The sequence below is a fragment of the Diuraphis noxia genome, unplaced genomic scaffold (assembly GCF_037042655.1).
Source record: "Diuraphis noxia isolate RWA-SAM2 unplaced genomic scaffold, SU_Dnox_SAM2 contig0001, whole genome shotgun sequence".
NCBI lineage: Eukaryota > Metazoa > Arthropoda > Insecta > Hemiptera > Aphididae > Diuraphis > Diuraphis noxia.
Genome location: NW_028301711.1, coordinates 102,412,373 through 102,428,444, shown reverse-complemented (window position 1 = coordinate 102,428,444; position 16,072 = coordinate 102,412,373). Strand labels below are relative to the sequence as shown.

The following is a 16,072-nucleotide window of genomic DNA, read 5'->3' as shown; positions in this document are numbered from 1 at the left end:
TTTTTACATAATCAAGAATGAAAACGGTTACTAAAATTTGTATAAGCATTTCATTTAACATAATATTCAATATATTTATTTATTTATTTATTTTTGTATTTATATAATACATTACAAACGACAGTATTATCAGCACTCTTGGCATAAAAGCAATAGGTATTTGTTATTTTTAAAATAAATAAATTTATTATAACTATAAATTGAAACAAATTTAAGTCCTGCAGAACTGATAATAATAATGATTTAAAAAAAATTGTTCTTTATTATACATACTAAGTATGGTGTTACATCACAACTAATATGTTATGATATTCGAGCCATTTTCATTTTTAGGTATTTTGTTTACCTACATTAAACTACATTTTAATATTATACAGGTTATGTAATTATGGTTTAAAATATTTTAATTATATAAATATATATATATTATATAATATCTTTACATACACATACATAATATATCATATGTATACATAAAAATGTACAGAATTGTAAACAATATATCTATTGTAAAAATGCTTACATTATACTTAATGGTGTTACAATATCTAAACGATAAAAAAGGACTATAACATACACTATGATTACACTATTTTTAAGGTCACGTTTGTCAAAATTCTTATGAATAATTGGTTTCATGTGATATTTTCTTATATTATTACATCATAAAATAATAAACTTATATAATTGATTTTGACAAATGTACCTTAAAGAAAAAATTTACAATTTCATACTGCATAGCAGGGGATAACTTTTTCAGGGCATAACAAGTATTGTCTACATGACTATAGTAAAAAAAAAATACACATAATACATAACTTTTAAATAATTATATATATATATAAAATATTAATTTATCGACATACTTAATTCATTTTTTTGTTTTTGTGAAAAGCTAAAACAATGCCACTGGTGATGTCTGATAACCTTTTATCGTTACTGTACTATACATTTAAATTAATTAATATTGTTAAAAAAAATTTTTTTGTATTATTTTAATTTAATAGTATTTCACATATCACAGTGTTATTGTTATACATCCCATGAAAACCATATTTTGTTGTACAAGCACAAAATAGTACATATTATCAATTTAAATAGGTATCAGATTACCAGGTTTGTGCTATTCAACACCAAATTGCTTAATGCCATTAATTAATTAAACAGTAACATTATGTTTCCTGTAGTTCACAATGATTATGACATTACAAAAATTTACTCTGAATCATTAAATTATTGTTTTACATAATAACAATAATATATACATTAAATATATATTTAAGTATCATGTATATAATTTAGAAAATAAGAATGATGTAAAATGCAATAGTTATATTTTATGTGTATGGAATATGGAAATGTACAAATGCTAAACCTGACTTTGTTATTCAACACAATAGCAAAAATACAAATAACATACAGAGCTGTTGATTTCTTAAAACACAATTTGTATCAAAACGTTTAGTAAAGACATATATATGAAACAATTTATTTAACCATTAACTTATAAATAATCTTCTTGTTGAATAAATTGTCTACTCAACATAGCCAACATTCATATACTTGCACGAAAATGTTAAAAACGCCAAGTTTTATAAAACAGGTGGGCCAATATATATATATATATAATACATGTATATAATTTTTAGAAAATATTACACAAAGCACTCTGATGATTCTGTATCATCAGAACTAGTTGTAATGATTAGTAACAACAATTTTTTTTTAATTAGCGAGACCAATTACGTAATATATATGAGTATTATAAAGAAATGCATTAATAAAAAAGATCTTCGATCATACGTCTCTTTGTTATATTTTATATTTAACATATTATACATATATATCATATATTACACGCGAGAGTATATCTCATAAGATATGATGATCTACAATAAATTTATATAATATCATAATTATAATATAAATATGCCCTTACTAGAAAAGCGTAAATTAAACTTATCGAAATATTATTACCATTGTAAATATTTCAACACTTCAGCTCTAAAATGGTAGATCATCAGTCAGGGAGGGGTGATTGCCACAAATATTGCTATATCACATGCAATTTCGGGCATTTTAGAACAAATGTACATATTAATATGAATATAAAAATAGTAATATTTATTGGTTGAGGCTGTAATCGCTTTTTTGTGGTATTCAAGCTACCGATAACAATATAATTTTTGACGTCGATTGTTTTATTAATATAATATTATAAAAATGGCATGCAAATTATAACCCCTCCTTTTATTTTAAATGTACTTCAATAAAATTCTACAGCGCATTAACTCAAAATTTTATTTACGAGCATTATTTAATTTAATAATAATAATAAATCTTAAATTTATACATGAAAAAAATTAATAATAAATAAATAAATAGTATTCAAACTAATGGGCACGTGAACGAATATACACCCAAAATATCCAAGACACCCCTGAAGAGGAAAATGTTTGGTAGTTTAGTAAAGCACATATTTGCTAACCGATAAATAAACTGTTAGTAATTAATGTACGATTTGTATAATTCATTATCTATTTTGGAAGTAAGTACACAAAGAAACATTTATTATTAATAGCATAGATTTAAGCTATACGTAATTAAAAGTAGAATAATTTAAAAAAAACGGTAAAAATCATAAAATCCTAGTTGTTTTGCATTAAAGCGTGGTAGTGGAGAGGAGAGGGGTCATTCTTAACGATATTTGTTTTATTTAAATTTATATTATAGTAAAAATCAAAAGTATAATTAGATTATCGAAAATGAAAATCAATCATAACGATAATACATTTAAAAAAAAATTAAATCAAATCAAAATTAAAAAATAAAATAATCATAACGAAAACGAAAATCATTGAGAACACTTTTATACAAAATCAATTTGCCGGAATACACGTTCTCTGTCTCCGACCAACGGTTGGTGGTGTACAAAGACATTCCAGCCATCGTTCAGTCTAGACATTTTTGATTTTTTTTTTTAAATTTTTAACATGTTTGGTATTTATATAGATTTGTGTGTATTTATAATATATATTATACGTATTTTTATTGTGCAATCGGGTCATGGCTGGTCGTGGTAGTCGGCCAGTGGTGTTCGTTGTTGTTGGTTACGGACAAAATACTATAATAATAAACATAATATTTCAAATATAATAATAATAAAATTAATATATTATTGTTATCGTTTCGCGCTGCTCCCATTCTCGTCTGGTCCATGTGTGCATGTGTACGCACTTGTTTGTGTGGGTATGTGTAATTTTTTTTTCGTACGGAAACCAAAAAACCTATTCGTCGGCGGACGGCAGGTTTTCGGTGTGTAGTCAGAGCTTTAGGTCGTTGGCTATTTTTGACGCAATATTCTTGAACCCGATGGACGTGCCCGATATGCGCTTAAACCGGACGCCGTTCAGCGACAGCCTGGGCAGCTTGCACACCTCGATCTCCCACTGGACCAGCGAGTCGGTGTTCGGGTCGCCGTGCACACACAGCAACAGGAAGCGCTCGCGCTGTTCGTAATCGCAATTGTTGGCATCCAGTACCTGTGTAGTACGGGAGAGTACGAGAAAGACAAAAAAAAAAAAAAAAAACGGTTAATCGTCGGAAATCGCGTCACGTTCGTGATGTTGTTAGTTTTTGGGGATACGACGACGAGTAAAGCAGGACAGAGTCTACACCTAGAGACAACGGAATGAAAACAAAACCGGTGTAGAGATTTTTTATAGAAAATATGATGGTCCCTCCCAACCTGCGACAGGAAAATCGAGTCAGTTAAGTGGTCAGTGGTGGATTTAACGGACGTTTAGTTGACAAATCCTGACGGGGCTCCTCTCCTAACGGCTAATACGAATACGAAGGTTATTTGTTAAATTATTTGAACATTTTTATCACAAAAAAAATATATATTTTTAGCGGCAATATTATTTACCATTGTTAGGAAATACAACATTTTAGTAAGTATGTTGCTGATATACATTTTGTACGGCGGTCGTCTTATGAATTAACCGACTCTTTTGAACCCTAAAATCCACCACCGGGTGATTTGTGAACCTAAGTGGTGGTCTGTCGTATACATTGTAGATCAGTATTCTGATTGTCGTTATTATGGTATCATTCACAAAACGTCCAGTTGGGACGAGCTCAATTTTTGGACATAACATGACAGACGTTGTAGTAATAATGCTAAGCAGTTACCTAGTGAAAACATTACTAATATCGCAGTCGGCGTAAAAGGTAGTTGCACGTACAGAGATAGGTTATAGGTAAATAATAAACATTCATAGCTTAAAGCACTATTATAATGTCTCGATTTTCCAACTAGTTCACAGTCATGGATGTCAATGACAAGTTTTACCTAAACAGTATTGTTTAATTTGGAGGGTAACAAGAAAATTCTAAACGCGAAACACGGTGATAGGGGCTTTAAAACGTTAATAGATTTTAATAATTGTCGAGGTTTACATAAGCTTATCGATGGACGATAACTCGGATTTCGATTTTATAACACATACCTACCAGGGCCGGCCGTCAACACCGCAAATTCGGGTGGCTTTTAATTTTTTCCACGTACTCAGGTGGCCGCGCACACAGCGAAAATTGCGTTAACTAGGATTTAAAATATTTTTTTATTCAGACCTCGGAGCCAACAAGTCCAGAGCGGATTTAACCCGATTGCATAATTAGTATATTCAATTACGTACTGGCAATTGGTAATTAAGGAAATTTAGACAGATATTCCCTTCTGGATGGCTATAGACTTGAGTTATATTGATGTATAACATCGATATACATTTTGATTTATTTTAAAATCGATATTGGGGAAAATTCAAAGGTTTTCTACAAGGTCTTCTGTAAACCACACTTTATGAGCAGACAACTCACCTCTCTTATTTCGGCCATTATCTCGTTTGGGTCTCTTGTAGACGTCGTTTTCATACTCCATGTGAATCTCAACGATCTGGGTTTCATTTGATCGTCATTTACTGTATTACTGTTTTTAAAAATGTAAAATTCAGATTATTCAATGAAATAGGAACACGGTGTGCATAAAATACGTAGGTAATGAACATTGAACACAATAATTAATATATTTAAATACATTAATATACTGACGGCACAACAATAAACATCGTGACCGATATTCACCTGTAAGATATTACTTTCAATAATATATATTAAATTTGATACAATAATGCATGTTTCTATGTTCACCGTTTGTTCGGTTTTGTAATTATGCCTAAAATTGTATATAATACACAATACAATTTATAATAGTATCTCGAATCAATTAGCAGTGTTTATTTTATCAAAAATTACATTGAATTTTTGACTTGAAAAATTTAGTATTTTAGAAAAGTTATAGAATAAGATTACAAGTGGAATTTTCAAGGACCTCAATTTTTAGTCTATCATTTATTATTTTACAGTATGCTGAATAACAGAAAAATATACAATTTGTTTAATGTATATTTTCTACTTAAATCTAAAATGTATTACCTAATTGTATTCAAATTATAAAATAAATAAATAAATGTAAAAAGCATAGTTCAAATATTATTTAGAGTTTTCTAATGCTACTATTCTGAATTTTTTTGCACCGTTTACAGTAATACACCAATGTTTATTGGTCTAAACGTATAAATATAATTCATTAATTGTTTTGTTAGTTAACTTCCATAGGTACACAACCGAGTATTTGCTTCTGTTAAATTTACAGAAAAAAACATTAACATTAAAAAAAAATATATGCATTTGGAATATTTGAATTTATTTTTAATTAAACGTTGATACTTGTATTTCAATGGTTTGTATAATATCAGCATCTAATTGTGTATTTATATCTTCAAACAAGAATGTACATCTTTCAAGATTTGTAATCACCTAATTTAACTAATATTATTAAACCTCAAATACAACTTTTAACTTTTGAACTAATTATGATGCTGTGTATTTAGTATAACATGCCTTCCAACAGAGCAAATTTATAAGACCGTTGCTGAATTTTTTGGCATAAGTTATTTTAAATAAATTTTGTTTTAATATTCATATTATAATATCACATTAATATTCTGTTAGTGTAAAATTGAGTATCCAAAAGATGTCATATACCTATCACATTCCTATATTATTTGATGAAATACGTTAACGCCGTTAACCAAGGAAATATGATCAAATAAAGTTCTTCGAATAAAATTCTAATGTTTTACTTTTATTTTAGTTTGCTTCTAGTATCAATTAAAATTTGCATATATATATAATTAAAAACCATTAAAACTTAGGATAGGCTGCTAATGAAATATAATAATATAATATCAACATATCGACATATCATCCATTAATAATCATGATTATTATTTATTTTTTAATCTTAGGTAATAACAATTGAGTTTTCAGTTTTAAGTAAAAATATATAATAATTTAAAACATCCCATTATAATCCATCATTTATTTTATGAGGTCACTCATGGATATTACAATTTTTTTTAATTCACAAAAAGTTTGTTCTAGGATAAGTAATTTTTAGAAAATCTAACAATTAAATGTAAAAGCACTTCTACAACTATCAAAATATAAGAAGTAAAAATAAACTAATAAAATGTTGAATTTTTAGTCATTGCATGACACGTAAGATTTTTCTAAAAAAAAAAAAATACAAATACAAATACAAAAACAAAATACAAAAACACAACCATGAGTGAATAATTTCAATATTGATGGTTTGTTAAATTATTATTTATTTGAACAGTTTAGCTATCAATGTTAAAAATTGAATGTGTACAAAACATTATCTTTGACATACTGACTTTTTTGTAAAAAGTGGATGCAGTAGGAAATGCTTAAATGAATCCACTTCTTGAATAAAATCTATATATTATGACTTATCAGGCATACAGACACCGGTGTATATGAATAATTAAGATTTAAATAATCACAAATAGAGTAAAAAACTAAATTTAGTAAAATCTATTAAAATCAAATAAAGATAAAATAAAAATTAATTCAAACAGATTTTGGATACCTTAATAATTTTGTTTTTATCTTAGATAAACCAAGGTTATAACCAATATAATGTATACCTTGTGATATAATAAAAATGTTAATTAAAAGTTCCGAATAAAATTACAATTATTAATTGCTTTTTGTTTTAGTTAGCAAAGTATTAACAATAAACATTATGTTAGTAATTGATTGAACTAGCCTAGTCAGGCAAAATTTGTTTTGATTTTACATACCTAACAATATTATTTTTGGGTAGATTTTGATCCATTGGCCTGAAATAAAATATAAACAAAACTAATAAAATAAACAAAATAAAAACATAAGCAAAATAAAAACATAAACATAAAATAATGATAAAATAAAATAAATAAATAATAAATGTGAAATGCCGTTTTAACTCATAATTCCTGATAATAATTTAACTGCATACTGCATACATTATACAAATGAATGATCCATCCAAAGGATTTTTACTACTCATTTTTGTCATACCATAACAGGATATAATATGTAACTATCAATGAACTTTATACTAATAGATGGAATATTATACTAGTTCTCGCAGATATGGATGCGCTGTTTGGAAGTTACCGTATTACAAAGCACATGCTCATTAGAATGGTGAAATATAAAATACCATTGATTTTAAAATATACAGATAAGCCATTTTATTGTTAATAGTGGCAGCGGCTAATTGCACTCGGCCATAAGACGTTGCCAAGTTTGATTGCATTCAAGAGGGATAAACAAAGGATGGGTGCTGTTTTGCTTTACTATTAATTGGGTTTCCAAATAAACAGTCGTATGGTTTATCTGTATATTATAAAATCAATGATGATACTAAATAATGCTTTTATAAATTTGCGCAATAAGTCGGGCATGACTGGCAGCAATGTCGGTTGCAAAACTGTGTAGTATTCTATCACAGCTGAAAATGTATGCAATATTGAGAAAGTTCATCTATTAGTATAAAGTCTAGTCTGATTTCATACCATCGTAAACAAACATAAATGTTAATATTTAAAAGGTAATGGATTTTCTATTTTTCTATGCATTTTGGACCTACAATACCAATTTATAAAGGCAAAAAAAAATTTGCAGGTTTACACATAATATGTTATGATTATATACATATTTGATTTAGGGCAAAACATACTCAGTACAAAATTTTTCTGGAGAGAACTTAAAAAAATAAATGTATGCCACATATCAAACAATTTATTACAAATCCAAAGACAATAACATTGGCTTAAAAATAATGTTTGTACACTAAGGAATAATTTTAACTAATAGTAATAATAGTAATAATAATAATAATATATGTATCATAGTAGTATACAGTAATAAAATATAGGCCAGAAAACGATTAAAATAATAAAATACATAATTATGCAACAGTTTTTCGGGGGACTAGAAAATACATGGAAAAAAAATTGTTATTGGAATTATAATATATATACATTTATGTATATAAGTAGTTTAATTTCAATTTAGAGTCGTAGAGATAAGTAATACATATACTATCTAGTAATAATAAAATATAAAACACAATGACAAGTTATGTCTTATGCAGTTAAATTAAAAATAAAATAAAATTAATATTACAAAATGCAATCAACATAAATTATGAGGTTTAAATGAGAGAGTATAAGTTATTATTGATATAACTGGATAAAATTTAACTGTTGATTATAGTCATTTGGAACATTATTAATATGTATCCATATAGAAATACACAAACACGCACACACACACATACATATATTTATACATAAATATATAACTTTAAAACTTTCAGATCTAAGCATGTCAACGGCGAGTAGCGGCATCCCAGCATAATTGTCTCAAAATAGTTAAGTGCCCGCCTGCCCCATTTTTGCTTGTCTTCTTCATAATTTTAGTGGTAGCATGCGTGTGATATATGAATGGATATGGATGTATGATTTTTTATTTGGTATTTTTGTTTCATATTAATGGGGAGTGGTCCTGCACACATACACAAAAAAAAAGCATCGATCACAAGATGGAAAAAAAATGACAGAAACATAATTTAATAATAATAATCTGTGCAGGGACCGTATCTATGTGAAAGCTAGCCAATAGATTATTATGTGTTAAAATTAAATAATAAAAATTGTTTTTGAGCGCTGCCTTTATTGAGACAATTATGCAAGGTTCGCTAATAATACATGTATATATTCAAATCATTAAAATTATTTAATTATTGAATGATATATGGCACACAAAATTGTCCTAAATAAGCTAAATAAACTTAAAAAAAATATTATAATAATAATTAAGACAAGCTTTCACAAGTAAGGCCTCTGCGAGTAAAATGCAATCACTGTTAGTAAGTACATAATTAGTGGTTTTTTCATTGCAATTTAATTTTAAATTGGAAAAGTGGAGGGATGTTAAATTGGATTAAAAGTATACAGAATAATTTTTAGAGTTATATAATTATAATGCAAGCATTAAAAATAGAGTTTACAACATTAATAATTTAAAATAGGTTAAACTGATTTTAACCACCTCACTTGTTACATAGGCCTTACAAAATTAAATTGAATATTTAAAAATCACTTAAATTAAATTTTAAAATAATTATTTCTGGGACCTATGTTTCCCTTTTTAGAAATATATGGAAAATGTTTAATCATAAGATCATGAATTTATAGGATTTTATCAAATAAAAATTATAATTTTAGGAACAATGAATTTTCAACATGAATATAATTATACACTTACCGTTTAACAAACTTAGATGATATTTTTGAAAAGAATGATGGCCTTTGCACGGATGGATCATGTGGACTACCAGTATTGTTAGTAGGTCCAACGCCAGTATAACCTCTATGTCTGTTTTGGCCTGAATGGAAAGTCTGGCGACTAGGCACATTCCTTGGGAATGGCTGTCGACTATTGACTGCTGGTGATGCAGGTGATATTGTAACACCCCTATATAATAATAATAAGTACATTAAAATCATTATAAAATAAAAATGTTCCCATTAAACATATGAGTACGCATACATACACAACCACATAATTACGAGCGGGAAAGCTAAAACCATACAGATTTTGACAAGACAGTAAAACTAAAAAACTGATGATAAGTTAGATGATGAGTGCCATTAATTTAAAATAAATTGAATTTTCATGGTTAAACATATTTTAAATGTGTTAACATAAATCTATTGTCTGTTTGTACCAAATATATACATAGATTACTAACAAGACAACAGTTTATTTTAATATCTAATATTGTATTTTTTAACTATAGAAATTTTCAGTTTTTTAATAATAATATCAGTTATCAAGTCAAATATTTTTATGCAATAGTTTCATTCAAAAAATGTCATTATATAAGAAGCTGTAAATTACTAACACTTTTCATAGTAAAATTGCCAGTTTCTTCCCACTATATGAAGTTTAGTAGTAGTACAACAATAATACAAAATCATGCAAACCTAACTAAATCATTAATAGTTGTAGAAGCTTCTTTATAATGTTTAATATATTAGTATTATACAATTGGAAATTATTATTAAATTAAATAACCATTTATACATCCATAATTAGTTAGAATTTTAAAAGTTAATAATAGTTAGCAATTAAATTATATTGATGTATGAACAACAAAAGTGCATGCACAAATATTTAAGTTTAGGAGCAATATTTTCATAAAATGTACATTCTGCACAATTTAGAACTATCCCAAAGTAATAGGAAGCAGCACAGAAAATATTTTATTTTACTAAATGAATTTAGAGAAGAAAAACTGTAATCACAAATAGTATTTTTGAGGAACAATATGTTCAAGAGTTTTCAAATGTTTAAAATGCGTATAATACACAACATGCATTTGATACGATCTAAAAGACGGTTTAACAATTTAGCCACAGTTATAAAATTATGAACGGGAGGAATACCTCGGGTGGGCAGGAGGTTCTGTGGTATGTTCTGTGGCACTAGACACAGAAGCAGATTTGACGTGACCTTTGGATCGTGTATCTCCACATCCAGAACCAGAATTAGGTACAGCCAACGCACTAAACCCGATTACCAATGCATTGCAAACATTAATTCAAAATTATCATCTTACCACCAATAATAATGAATAGAATAAAATGAATGAACAATTAATGTTTATATTGTAATAACAGAAGATTAATCAGTGTTAAGGAGAAACAAGAAAATATAAACAAAAAGTTATTTTACATAACATAATTATTATTATTATTATAGGAGTGTTTATTTAAAGTATGATCTTTGTCAAAGACATACCTTGCTGGATCCAATACAGGAGGAGTTGATACAGCTGCTTTGGCATCATAACTGATTGTACTCCTTCTACCCACTGACCCTCCAGGAGCCATTGACCGTTGTTTTGTTCCTAAGAAAGCAATTAACAATTAGAATAAGAATTGCTTGCTTGATGTTAAAGTGAAGTATAACAAAAATCTAATCAATAATATAAATACAATTAGACATGCCTATCATATTTTCAGGTCTAGAATTTAGTCGAGCAGTGTTTTCCTTGATGCTGGCCGCGTCAATAGTATTTTGACGCTTGAAATTGGTACTTGGAATGGCCACATTGTGATTGTGATTGGTTGAATTGGTGGTACCTAAGAAGACTTATTTATCAGATGCAATAATTATTAAGGACAACATTAACTTGTTTGAGACAATGCAACTATATTTCAAACAATAATGTCATTTATTTATGAACTCAAATATTTAAAACCTTAACGATACTCAACTATTACTTGTTTTATTTGTAGAGTTATGGGTTGTTTGTTGATTATTTGGCGTATTATTGGTAGCAGGAACATTGCTAGAATTTGGATGGTTTGTGGTCAAAGCAGAAGTCTCACCACCAGATGAAGCTCTTCTACTAGGTTTGGAATTTGTAGCAGATATTGATCTATGCACACCTCTATGTGATGGTGATTGATTAGTATTGTTCACGGCCGCTACATTGTTGGTGTTATTCACGCCAGGATTTGGTCCTGTGATTCCTCTCAATGATAATGAACTACCAGATCGAGAACCATCACTTTCAGGCTATATGGGACAAGAATAAAATTAATAATTAATACAATTGAACTTCATTACTTGAGTATTCTAACATGAATACTCACATCGTTAGATTTTCTTCCTAGTAACAAATAAGTGGCAAATATGTCATCATATTTAGCTTGAGATAAACTCTCTTCTATTTCTGCACGACTATAACCCATGCCAACTAATATTTCTGTAACTCGACAGACTAAAACAATACAAGTGAAGGAATTAAATATACACAAGGCAAAGACACATTAAACAGTTAAATAGTTAAAATTTAACAGCTGATTAGGCATTGACTATTGAACTAAGCATACCTATTCGTTTTGGTTCTTTGAAATCTGGTTCTGGTTCTACATAAGGTTTTAATTCATCGTCCTCGCAACCCAAGTTCATCCATTTGTCTTTCATAATAACCTATAATACATTTTTTAGAATAATAAACAATAGTTAAGGGTGATTTGAAGAATATTGTTTTAATCTTTATTTTTATCTTACCTCTAATGATGCTCTTTTAAGTGGATTTAAAACAAGGAATTTTTTCAATAAATTTTCACAATCAGTTGACATGTAAAACGGTATTCTATATTTGCCACGCAATACTCTTTCTCTTAGCTCTCTTAGGGTAGAACCATCAAAAGGCAGAGAACCGCTAACCAAAGTATACAGAATAACTCCTAATGACCAAACATCTACTTCTGGTCCATCATAACGCTTTCCTGAAAAAGTTTTAAAATGAGGGATTTTTATAAAAAATAAAATATATAATAAACCATCTTACCTTGGAATAATTCAGGTGCAGCATATGGAGGACTACCACAAAATGTATAAAGTTTACCACCAGGTGTGAACTCGTTACTAAACCCAAAATCTGCTATTTTTATGTTCATTTCACTATCCAGTAATAAGTTTTCAGCCTAAAAAAAAAGTTTAATTAGGTACTACTTCAAGTATATAAAAGGTATTTATTACAGTTCATGATTTTGTTACCTTTAAATCTCTGTGTATGATTCTTTTTTGATGGCAGTATTGGACTGCTGAAACAATCTAAAAAAAAAACATATGATATTTTTAACGTGAATTTTTATTTTAACTGTTTTACTATGGTACATACTTGTCTAAATTTGGCTCTTGCTTCTTTTTCTCTCATGCGCCCATGTAATACCAAGTAGTCAAATACTTCACCTCCACTAGCATATTCCATGACTAAATATAGAGTTTTTTCAGTTTCTATAACTTGTAATAATTTAACTAAAAATAACAGCAAAAACAATGATTATTAAATGTAAGTGACTTAAGAATATATAGTTAGAGTTGGCAATATTTCTTATTGGCAATTACATTACTTACCTATATTCGGATGGTCCAACATTTTCATTATTCTAACTTCTCTAAAAAGCTGCAAAAATTACAATACGATAAAAATAAGTGACAATATTATAAAATTATTTAAATTAATAAATGTCAATAATAACGTACTTTTTGTAAGCTTCCTGGTAATAATTGTGTTTTATCAATGATTTTAATCGCGACCTACAAACAGATAATTATTACATTTCCAGTTGACTGACCTAACAATATCATACATTAACAAAAATGACATTTACCTCCTTCCCGGTAGGTACATGTTTGGCTAGTTTGACTTTGGCGAAATTTCCTTTTCCGATGGTTTTGAGCAGTTTGTACTTGCCGATGTGCGGCTCTTCCGATGAACGGCTGCGAGACGATCCACGTGTACTTGTCACCGTGGAGGCACCACTGCCTCCACCTGCTCCACCACCACCACTTCCAACTCCTCCTCCTGTGGAACTGCTATTTGTAGCCGCATCACTGCCCTGTAAAAAACAAAGCATACACGAATTAAAAACACAACTTCTTTATTGTACACGTTTCACTGATAATAAACTGAATAAAAATCTAAACCTAAACATTTTAGTTGCGTACAAAATTACACACAAGACAGCAATGTATATGGATAATTTTAAAAAAAGCGTAGGGCGTCACGAGGACACAGATATACAATAGCTGGCGTACCTATTATCTATATCTGAGGTAAATATATACAAGAAAAACCTAATAATAATATAACATAATATTAAATACGATGCATGCAGCATACTTTTCGAACAATCACGCATGTGACGCTTATTTTATTAGTTTTTTTTTTTTAACCATATTCCTCTGTAGGCCGCCCAATTTCGAACGAGGTTTTCCTCGTCTTTCGCCACGCCATTATAGTAATAATTTTCCGTAGTTACGAACAGAGAGAAAATAAAAGTGAAAGCGCTCTGGCGGAATAACGTATCTACAAAACAACCTATCACCTAGCTACAATAGCACGTTGGTATACTCACCCCGCCGAATACCCAAAATAATTACAAAAAAACGCTCAGCCGGACTCCGGACACACACACGTTATGTTTGTGGACGTATTGAATTGCGTCACATACGCGAAAATTTGATACGGAGGGTAACATATCTTAGCTAACTCTTGACGGCTCTGTTGTGAACGGTATTGGGAAATCGGTTTCGACACGCCACGGCTGCTGAACTGTATGAAAAAAAAAACGTTGGGCCGCTGCGATTTAGCCTACCTATATTTGGTTATGTTTGTGGTATTGCGCAATCATGGGTGACGTAGGTATATTATATTATTTATATTTAAGTAATAGTTGTACGAAGATGATTAGACATTTCGTTTGTTTAGTCTTTAAAAGAAACGTAAATATTATTTGCCTTTTGCCGGACGATTTTATAATAATTTAGACAACATCTGTGATTACTATACAATTTAATTTTTTTTTTTTACATTTCTTTAATAAGGTTTCATGTTGTAAAACATTCTTTTCGGTATCGGAAATTGTTTAAACCGGTAGAAAAAATCAGCACTAATACGGAGGCCTATTGTGTTGAGTCATTCCAAAAATTGTACGTACAGTTCTTTTTTGAATGACAATTTAAGCAATAATATTACCACGCAATAGCAACGGAATAGTGAGTCACATCAACGTTACTGAAACGTCACTAAGGGTACATCTGCCATAGAGTTTAAAAAAATACCGTAATTCGAAAGACGGCGAATCGTCGCGAAGAGGAGAGGATCACGTATAATTACGCTGCTGAACTCTATACGTTTCGTTTTATGTACAAAGTTACCTATGATGCAACAAAGGACTACAAATCCCGTAAATAATAATTAAATATAATTTGTGTACACGCGATGATCGTCGGGGCAACTTCCGAAAGTGTAGTGAAATGGCAGTTAACAGAGAAGTAAAAATTACTTCAATAGTTCAATATATCATTGTGTTTGTTATCACCACGTATAAAACTTATCACTCAAACAACGGAAGGTCCTACCACCCCTCTCGACTGAACTAGGTCATCTTTAATGTACCGTTACAAAACTTTAAAAAAAAAAGGTAATTAATATAATAATAAACAATATTATAAGGTTAATTAAGTTTTATACATAAATAAACACGAACAAAATAAGACAATTTTCTAGAGAGTAGAAATCCTTAATTGTCAACATTCTTTTATTTATTTTTACGATAAGTTTAAACTGTAAAATTTAACTTTTTAACAATAGTTTAAAATAAGTTAATATAACGTCTATAATAAACGTGCGTAGTCGTCATAACACATAAAATACAACAAAAATTCGACACCGTTATATTACACTAAAGCCTTCCATGCCAATATTTATATGCGTAATGAAACACCAATTTCAAATATTACAAGAAGCATTTTTTTTTTTCCATAAATATATTGTATGACATACTAGGTACATACTACATACACGTAAAATATTATCGATATACAGAGAAATATCGATAATGAATATAGAATTTTGAAGACCGCTGGCGTAAAGTCACCTCTGCGGAGAGATACATCTTATACGGCTCGATGGTTGAGCGATAACAAATGTAAAGTAACGATTGGACCGTATGTAAAAATAGAAAAAAAACAGGAGATAAAATCGGAAATGCCATACAACCTA

At 29.0% G+C, this 16,072-nt stretch overlaps 1 protein-coding gene across 4 annotated transcripts in view; it reads right to left on the bottom strand.

Moving 5' to 3' along the window:
- Window positions 1–159: 159 nt before the first annotated feature.
- The window catches only part of LOC107166309 (serine/threonine-protein kinase MARK2-like), a 51,007-nt gene continuing 35,094 nt past the window's right edge, over window positions 160–16,072 (bottom strand). The window contains exons 3-19 of one of the 4 annotated variants that reach the window (XM_089215774.1): window positions 13,677–13,904; window positions 13,549–13,602; window positions 13,420–13,468; window positions 13,184–13,320; window positions 13,060–13,116; window positions 12,851–12,986; window positions 12,568–12,788; window positions 12,387–12,486; window positions 12,147–12,274; window positions 11,766–12,069; window positions 11,496–11,630; window positions 11,287–11,395; window positions 10,932–11,051; window positions 9,748–9,957; window positions 7,233–7,271; window positions 4,882–4,990; window positions 160–3,542 (exon numbers count right to left, since the gene is read on the bottom strand). In XM_089215774.1, coding sequence (XP_089071900.1) covers window positions 3,324–3,542; window positions 4,882–4,990; window positions 7,233–7,271; window positions 9,748–9,957; window positions 10,932–11,051; window positions 11,287–11,395; window positions 11,496–11,630; window positions 11,766–12,069; window positions 12,147–12,274; window positions 12,387–12,486; window positions 12,568–12,788; window positions 12,851–12,986; window positions 13,060–13,116; window positions 13,184–13,320; window positions 13,420–13,468; window positions 13,549–13,602; window positions 13,677–13,904 — 2,355 coding nt within the window. In that variant the 3' untranslated portion in view covers window positions 160–3,323. Of the gene's footprint in view, window positions 3,543–4,881; window positions 4,991–7,232; window positions 7,272–8,197; window positions 8,986–9,747; window positions 9,958–10,931; window positions 11,052–11,286; window positions 11,396–11,495; window positions 11,631–11,765; window positions 12,070–12,146; window positions 12,275–12,386; window positions 12,487–12,567; window positions 12,789–12,850; window positions 12,987–13,059; window positions 13,117–13,183; window positions 13,321–13,419; window positions 13,469–13,548; window positions 13,603–13,676; window positions 13,905–16,072 lie in introns of those variants that run through there. The other 3 variants (XM_089215776.1, XM_089215775.1, XM_015514907.2) reach the window with 3 other exon arrangements.